The sequence below is a fragment of the Crocodylus porosus genome, unplaced genomic scaffold (genome assembly GCF_001723895.1).
Source record: "Crocodylus porosus isolate Cpor-Errol unplaced genomic scaffold, CroPor_comp1, whole genome shotgun sequence".
Lineage (NCBI taxonomy): Eukaryota > Metazoa > Chordata > Crocodylia > Crocodylidae > Crocodylus > Crocodylus porosus.
The window spans coordinates 191,138,337-191,147,069 of NW_017728906.1; the positions used below are offsets into that span (position 1 = coordinate 191,138,337).

Genomic DNA, 8,733 nt, shown 5'->3' on the forward strand with positions numbered 1-8,733 from the left:
ATTTGAAAACAGGAAGGTAGGGGGCAGTCCTTGTTTAAACTATGCTTAATCCAGGCTGTGGATGATTTCTTATCCTACATTTTGCTAACCTCATGGTTGCTGTTCTCAGGCAGCAAAAATTTAAAAACCTGTTTGGCAAAATTGAGGAACAAGAAATCACAAACTGAATTGTCTGGAGAACCTGAGTGTGATGCTGGAGCAGATGCTCTGAGTTGGTCGTAAGGGACCTGATAGGAAGAGCACTGCTTTTGCTTTGACTGGCAGAGATTTGAGCTGTTTATTTTAATTAGACAATAACTTCTCTTTTACAATACAGGAAAGCAATAATGTGTATTTTTGTGTGACTTGTTTTTGCTGCAATGGTAAACTACAAGACAAAAGATGCAACTAAAACAAATGCCTGAATTTATTTTTGCTGACTTTAGGATTTTAAACACATTCCCCTGGCCTAAAGATTTTAATGGACCTTTTCCAAATGTGCTAGAAGAATAATTTGAAAACTGGACCAGAGCACAAAGGTTTTTCCTATAGTGCTGGCTATCCCACTTGTGCGGGAGGGGTGCAGCTGCCAAGGGTTGGTCCACTAGGTTTTTATTAAAGTATTTGTATCACGCAGACACTTGGGTAGGTGAACTCTCACAATGTGCTGAGTATGCATATGGTCCAAACCTTTTTTTTTTTTAAAACTGCAGAAGCATGCCTGCAGTCGCCTAGGTTCTCATCCTAACCTTGGCTGTCAGCAGGGGTAAGCCTTTGTTGTCTAACAATTACCACCTGGGCGCAATGGCTGCTTTTTCGTTAGCTGCTTAACATCCTGGCACCCTCATTTGGAAAGTAGTTACCTCATCTTTGGCTAGTCACACACTCAGGACATCTACTCTTTCGAACCACCAGCTCTGACAGGAAAGCAGTACAATTTTGGGGTATACTCATGCTTAGGTTACATATCTACTCATTTCCAAGCCTCACAGTTAGACAGAGTAGATCTTGTATATGGGCCCCAAAGACAGTCTTGGGGGCTCTGCCTCAGTCCTAAGCTCAATAAGGAGATGATATAAAAAGCCCTTGGAGAAAGCTAAGGGGATGACTTCTGATCAGCAGGTGGGAGACTTCCAGAAGACTGACAAACAAGTTTGGGAAAACCTTCCTGAGTAGCTGGAAAGAATGCTAAAGAAGGTATTTTCTGTTATCTCAAGTTTCTAAAATAATACACAGCATGTCAAGTCTATCGACTCTCAGTTATCTTTGCAGCCACTGGCATAGCCACACTGGTGAAGGACTGTTATCTTCAGAGGGGATGATTGCTTTTAGTGCCCTGTGATGTCACAGCCTAGAGTGGAGGGGAGAAATGATGACTGGGGCAGGGGGAGGGGCAGGCAGGGTTTTTCAGGAAAGATTTGAGCATGTGCACCTGAGATTCCCCCACCAATACCTCTAGACCAGTATCTGTGAGGGTGGCTTCCCCTTCCAGGCGCAGCCCAGCTGGGGACTGGGCAGGCCAGGGTTGGGGTTTAAACCCCTCCCTAATCATAGCCTCCTGCTAGGGCCTCCTCATGCCCCTCCCCTCCAGCTCAGCATTGTGCAAGGGAAGGGAAGGCTCACCCTAGAGTCCCCTGGCTTCTAGCCCGAGCCACTGCCAGCATGTGCCTGCATGGTGAATCAAAAGTGAATGTCTCTTCACTTACAAATTGGTTCATTCTCTGCAGGTTAGACTAGCCTGCAGAGATGGACTGTCCCTAAGCGAAATGTATGAAACAACCTGAGAAAGATGAAGGCTAAATACAAGAGGCACTGCTCAATGGGCTCAGCCGAGAAGGGAGACCGAGGTTCCCATGCCAATTTTAACTCTATTCTAATGCCTCCAGACCAACTTCTCTCACTGTCCCTGCCTATTGCATTACAACAAGGCAGACGACATTGGTCCTACTTAAAACGTTGATAGTTTAGATTAACTGATGCATAAAATAAATGACAATATTTCAGGATGGATAGTCGTACTTTTGTTGTTCAGTGATATTTCATGGGAGGAGAGGAGCAGAGCGTGACTGGTATACTCTGGACAAACAGACTAAGTGGAAAATGATCCTAAGTCAGTTAATATCAGCTTTGTTCTTAGAGTAGCTTGGTCCTCGCAACTTGTCAACAGGTGAAATAACTACTATACTTAAGCTGTGGTAAAAAGTAAATAAATAAAAGGTTTTTTTGGCATGCAACATTAAGCATGTACCTCATACTTTGAGTTGGGTGCAAAAACAGAATTTAAAAAGTGTTCCTGTTTTGTAACTGCATTAACAGGTACTTTTCCATTTATGGTATGCAAAATAGATGAGACTGCTTAAGTTCAACCTGCAAGCCATCTGAAAAAAAGGCTTGCTATAGGAGGAGGAAAAATTGTGAATGGAAGAATTCAAGACAGGGAAGAAGATGTGGTTCAGTACTCCCTTAAAGGTGAACAGCGGTGGAAATTCTCTGTTTGGTCCTAATCCAATCTACTGCAAGTGTGTCCTCTGGTTCATTGTAGTTAAAGCAAAGACATATATGATACAAATGTATGGAGGTAGGCTCTATACTTCTATTCAAACGAGGTCAGACAAATTAAGCATCTTTCATACTAGGCTTTTGGAGCAGCATATACTTAGCCATATACATCAGATGCCTCAGTCATAAGCAAACTATGGACTACTCTCTCTACACTGTGTTTGTGTGTTGGTATTTTTTGTCTTTAAAAAACAGAGCATGAATGAAAATGGCAAGTTACAATAGAGGATTTTGTATTCAAAGACCACATCAATGCAAATCTTGACTTACATTTCTACTTACAACTCTTCCTCCTTCAGTTCCATTTTTATTATGGTATTTCCCTGAAACCAGCTGAGAGGGTTGTCTAGTTATCACATTTAATCTTTTAAGACCACTTTTCAGTTTGAGCTGTCTCGCACATTTTCATGTATGTTCTATGACTGCGGAGTCCAAGGTAAGCTCCAGTCATGGTTTGTAGAGCCAGGGCAAGACTCATCTTTTTATAGACTGGTCTAGAAGCAGTGATCCAGAAGCGCAATATATTCCCCATACGTGGCAAGGGAGCTGTGTTGTACCTAAATGAGAAAGTTAGCAGTTTGTTACTTGACAATGTCAATAACACCATGTAGTAAATGTAAAGTGGCTGATAAAGTAATAGTTAAGAAAATGGTTAAAAAACTGCCAGCTCCCGTCCCTATGTCCTCTAAAAAATGGAGTACACACTAGAATATTAGGTAAGAGAAATGTTTTTAGCAAGTGGGAAGTAGTACTTGCTTCAAGATTAGATGCACAAATTGATCTCATCCATTTCCCACCCCTTTAACAGTTGCCATGTTTAGAAAGCATATTTTAAGCTTGATCCTGAATTGATTCAATTTTGGCAGCTTAGTCTAATCTGCAGAGAATGAACCAATCTGTAAGTGGACAGAGATTCATTTTTGATTCGGGTAATACAGCCACATGCCTGCAGTGGCTCAGGTAAGAAGCCAGGGGGATCTCGTGTGAACCCTCCTGTCACTTCCACAACGTTGAGCCGAGTGTCAGACAGGGCATGCCCAGGCCCTGTTGAAACCTCCACCCTGCCATGCGCAGTCCCCACCTGGGCTGTGCCTGGAGGGGGAAGCAACCCTCACGGATACTATTCTGAAATTGGACACATATCTGCCCTCTGCCTCAGCAGCAGCTAGCATGGGGATAGCGCAACCATGACCAGATGCTGGCTGGAGTTTGTGCTGCTGGGTTCCGTGCTGTGGGAGAAGTGGGGAACCAGGTAGATGCTACTGTCTCCTGGCTGCTGTCTCCACCTCCTTTGTAGCTAGCTGGAACCCCAGCTAGGGAGGACAGCAGTGGGGCCAGCCCACCACTCTGGAGCACACAACCCAGCCCAGGGCTGAAAAGCATGCTGGAGGGCTGTGATTTATCTTAAACTAGCGAACAGTCTGGGACAGACATTGTATAAACTGATTTGACCCAAATCAGTTAAGTCTGATACTAATTTCAACCAGGTTAATGTTACACCAGTTTCAGCCATTTTGAAACTGGTTTATGTGCACTGAACTTATGTTCTGGTACAGGTTTAAATGTGTTTCTGATCACTTAACTGGTTTATTTGCAACTTCTGTCCCTACCCTTCAGGTCTAAGCCACAAACTGATCAACCCGTTGTGTGATGGTCCTTAAGTGTTAGATCATAACAGGTATTTAAAACAGTTCTGATATTTTTTTTAAAAGGGATATCACAAGCAAAACTCATTCCACCGCAGGGCCTTGGTATAATATTTTTTACAAACCCTTGCTCTGCAATCACACCATAGATTAATAGATGTAGGGTCGGAAGGGACCTAAGTAGATCAGCATATCCGACCCCCTGCCCTGGGCAGGAGAGAATACTTGGCTCATATGACGCCAGCTAGGTTAACTGTCAAGCCTCCTCTTAAAGACCCCCAAGGTAGGAGCCAGCACCACTTCCCATGGAAGTTGGTTCCAGATCCTAGCTGCCCAGACTGTGAAACAGTGTCTTCTAATGTCCAGCCTGAAACCTACTCTCAAACAACTTATGGCCGTTATTCCTTCTTACTCAGGGAGGTGCATGAGTGAACAGGGTCTCTCCCATTACCTACTGGTCCCCCCTGTTAAGTTTGTAGATGGCCACCAGGTCCCCTCTCAGGCTTCTCTTGTTAAGGCTAAACAGGTTCAGGTCCCGTAGCCAATTCTCATAGGGTCTGCTCTGCTGTCCATGGACCATCTTCAATCCTTTTGGCTATTAAAAAGTCCGAAGGAGCCAAGCATGCATTCCTTGAAACCCTCTAGAGAAGTGTTTCTCAATCTTTTTAGATTCAAGGCACCCCTTGGCAGGTGTCAGCTCTTAGCTTTCACTTGCACTGTTTTGCGAATCGTGTGTAGGTGGTTGTCCGCCCAGCAGTGCTGATGTTAGGTGACACCCTTGAAAGGATCTGTTTGAGAATTGCTGCTCTATATTAACATTTTCTGAAACCTGAAATCACTTACTTTAAATTCATAAGACTTACCTTGTCGCCAGGAATCCATTTAGAAATACAGCCCATGCCATGGGGTACAGAACACCCAAACCAGACCCAATTAATCCTCCTCTGACTACAGCACAAGATAAGCAGCTTAGATCACCTGGATGACAAAGACATTTCCATGTCAAGATGAAATGTGACTAACTTAGGGCTGGGCAAAATACAGCCCATGGGCTGGATCTGGCCTGCCAGGCACTTCCATCTGGCCTGCAGCACCCCCCAGAGAACTGTACCCTGCCCAGCCCTTCTGCCTGTGAGGATGGGAGCAAGGAGCCCATGCATAGCTCCCAATATACCTATCGTACTTCGCTCCCATGCTCACGGGCAGAAGGGCCCAGCCTGACCAGCAGAAGATTCTGGGCTGGGCTTCTGCTGTCCCTGCTGCAGCCACCTCTTGGGAACCTGTTCCGTTTCCCCAGTTCAGCAGCAGCTAGGCAAGTGGGGGGAGTGAAGCTTCAGCTGCACCTGGGCAGAAACATGGAGCAGTGCAGAGCCCATGCCCAGAGGGATGGCAGGGGCATGAAGTTAAGCTGGGCAGGGTATAAGTGTGAGGGACAGTGAGGGAGGTCTGGGACCAGCAGCAGGCAGGGAGGCTCGTAGCCAGCACAGGCAGTGGTGCCTGGCAGCATGCGGCTCCAGCCATTGCTGGGGGTGGAAGTAAGGAGCACAGCCTGCCTGGCCTGCCTCTATCGCAGAGGCTCTGTGTGGTGTGCCGACAGCTCCCACACTCGCACCAGGGGAAGCCCCATGCTGGAGCCAACTGCTTTTCCTGCTCCTGCTGTGCAGGCCCCTCGGCTCCTTGGGAGTGGAGGGAGCCCCGACCTCTGCTTCCGGGGCTTCCCTCAGTGTGAGTGCAGGAGGTGCAAGTACACTGTGCACAACCTGAGATAGGGATGGCCTGGGTAGGCTGTGTTCCTCACTCCCATGCAGTACTGGCTAAAGCCGCACCCTACTGGGTGCCAGCACCTCGAGCACCTGCTGCTGCTGTCAACAGCAGGGGCTGCATTCTATGGAGGGAGTGTGTGTGGGGGGGTCTCCCCACCCTCCCTCCACAACTCCTACCAACATACAGACACATCCCAAGAGACTCTATGCCCACCACACAGCCACACACCCTTCACAACCCTCCACACCCCACCATACACACATAATATATAAGAGTAAGACGTCATTTCTGAGAAAGTATGCAATCCCTTCTATGTACAGCACAAACACAAATCACAACAAATATTTTTTGCAATAAAATTAATAAATGTTATAGTTGGTGTTTGACCTTTAGTGTATCATTTGTTTTTTACTGGTTCTAAAATGCAACCTCCCTACCCCTTCCCAAAAGGAGTATTTCTGGGGGGCAAGGGGACTTCTAGTGGCAAAGCTCAGGGGTTAGAGTGTGGGATTTCCTGTCCCAATATGGTGACCAGGGGCAGGACTACTCATGCAGCCCTTGACAGCTCACCAAGACTCTTTAAGTGACCCTCCAGCCAAAATAATTGCCTGCCCCTGGTCTAATTGATATTCTAACACAAATTAAAGGGGCAGGCTGTGGTAACCATTTGCAGCATTTCAGCTGAATATTAAGTAATCTAAAAAGGAGGTTACCTCTTCTGTTGAGATGCTCTGCCATTCAGCTACCTACATGGGTTAATAAAAAGTCACTTCATTTGGATTGCTGTATCACTGCACTCTTCGTGACCTTAACATACTGAAATGCAGACAAGCATCAATTTTAAATAACCCTATAACCAGGATATTTTCAGATGGATACATTTACAAGCTGCAAGTCAGAAAAGACTTGTCCTATAAATAGTGTGACAAAACCCTAGGCTGTTAGGGTGCTCCAAGAGATGCACCCTCATCACAGTTCCTGTGATACTCTCCCAGGATCAGCCTCCTCCCAGCCACAGCCAGCTCCCTCCCACTTAGGACCTCCATTTCCCCTCTCCTCACTGGAAGCCTCCTGTCTAGCCACCCCATAAGGGTCACTGCCTGCAGCACATTCCACACAGCCTCCCCTGCCCCCAGCTTTCAGAGTAGCCAGGGAATCCTTCAGAGCATTTCTGTTTGTGCATGCCTGACAGACACCCTCTTCCACTCAGCTTGAAGAATAAACTGCTTGCTTCAGGCCTTGCTTTAGCACCTCCACCCTGCCCTTCATACAATGCCAGGTTTTTAACACTTCAGGAGTTCACTGTTTTACCAAGAGCATAAACTTTTCTGGCAGAGAACTCACTGACAACTGTATGTAATTTGATGTAGGAAACATCACAACAATGACCATGATAAGACTGAGCAACAAGCTTACCTGCCAATAAAGGCCCGATAACTAAACTGTTGTAAACTCCGACTGTTGAGGATAATGGGATCAAAGCTGCTGACAATGTAGTTACTACGCCAGCCTGTGAGATATTTAGGATTCGCCTGAATGAGTGGTTTGCTATGAAGCCACATACGCCTGAACCTAGGCCAAGAAAGATTGAGCCATATTCAAAAAGTTTCCTGCGGAAAAGAGAAAAGATTATTTGTAGAGCTGTGCACTGAAAATGAAGGTTGCCTTCTTGGTCCCATTACTACAATGAACCGTTCAAGGAATAGGAGCTGGAGGACAGAATCTCATGCTTCAGAGACTACCATGACAATGGTAAGAATCAAGAATGAACAACAGTTTAAGTTTATATAAAGTAAAAACAACTGGATGGGTGAATTCTGAGGAGGGGTTCTCTTCTGAAAATAAGGTACCATGGCAATAGGAGATTGTATGCATGTCAGAGTAGAGTATATGGACACACACAAGTAGTTGCAGGTAGATGGATGTGGCCCATTTGCAGACCAAGAAAGCAATTTTTGAAGAGTGAGAATCTAATCTGGTACTGGCACTTAGAGGTCTTGAAAACAGTCATCTGTATTAACTAAAGAAAAGGTGTCCCAACAATTACCTTCTAATGAAAGGGCTGCAGGGAGGAAAAAAGAGGGTACACTCAATATCATGCTAACCCCTAGTCCAGGTGCAAAGCCCTCATACCTAAAGCTTTCTCAAAGCTTAGACTGGAATTTAATTACCCCTGACTAAACAGCAAAAGCAAACTCAGTTTGGCAATACAGGGTCTCTATATTTTGAGTCAAACTTTCATATCTATGTTAAAAGTTACATCCAACTTGTTTAACCATGGCCAATGCCTTCAGTCTTTATGTAGAACTCTACTGAAAAATGAGGTGGCATAATAAAAAAGAATGAGATAAAGTTACCAATAACTGATATTGCAACATGTATTGGGGTTTGTCTGAACAGATAAGATAAAGTCCTTGCCTCAGAGCTGACACTCTAAATAGCAGAGAGAGACAGACAGACGAAAGATTGAAGGCCACATCTTGACTTCTACTCTAAAACCAGATACAGGTAACTAGGCTTGGGGACAGTCCCATTCAATTCAGTGGGGTTATGAAAGGCAACGAGGCTTAATTTACGAATGAGAGTGTTTGCAATGTGAAGGGATTTATTAGGTCCTGGCCCACCTTCCATCCTACCCAAAATTAGCTCTTTGCCTCTTGTTCCAACCTCTTTTGATACTGCTGGTCCAAGAGGCAGAAGTTTAGTAAACAAAAACAAGTGAAGACTGATTACAGAAGGTTGTCAGAGATTATGATAAGAGGCAAGTATTAACAAGTGTTACCAA

General features: G+C 45.2%; 1 protein-coding gene and 2 long non-coding RNA genes across 3 annotated transcripts in view; 1 reads left to right on the plus strand and 2 right to left on the minus strand.

Moving 5' to 3' along the window:
- LOC109306805 overlaps positions 1 to 1,065 on the plus strand; it is a 3,546-nt gene extending 2,481 nt beyond the window's left edge. The window contains exon 2 of the long non-coding RNA XR_002100116.1: positions 17 to 1,065. This is a non-coding gene — a long non-coding RNA (uncharacterized LOC109306805). The remainder of the gene's footprint in view (positions 1 to 16) is intronic.
- LOC109306806 overlaps positions 1 to 1,525 on the minus strand; it is a 3,147-nt gene extending 1,622 nt beyond the window's left edge. Inside the window, exon 1 of the long non-coding RNA XR_002100117.1 lies at positions 1,491 to 1,525. This is a non-coding gene — a long non-coding RNA (uncharacterized LOC109306806). The remainder of the gene's footprint in view (positions 1 to 1,490) is intronic.
- Positions 1,526 to 2,749: 1,224 nt separating this feature from the next.
- On the minus strand, positions 2,750 to 8,227 carry TMEM126A (transmembrane protein 126A). Its single transcript, XM_019528543.1, has 4 exons — positions 8,209 to 8,227; positions 7,365 to 7,613; positions 5,048 to 5,162; positions 2,750 to 3,095 (listed from the first exon to the last, which is right to left on the minus strand). The coding sequence occupies exons 1-4, from the start codon at positions 8,225 to 8,227 to the stop codon at positions 2,906 to 2,908; spliced, it is 573 nt and encodes a 190-aa protein (XP_019384088.1). The 3' UTR covers positions 2,750 to 2,905.
- Positions 8,228 to 8,733: the final 506 nt, after the last annotated feature.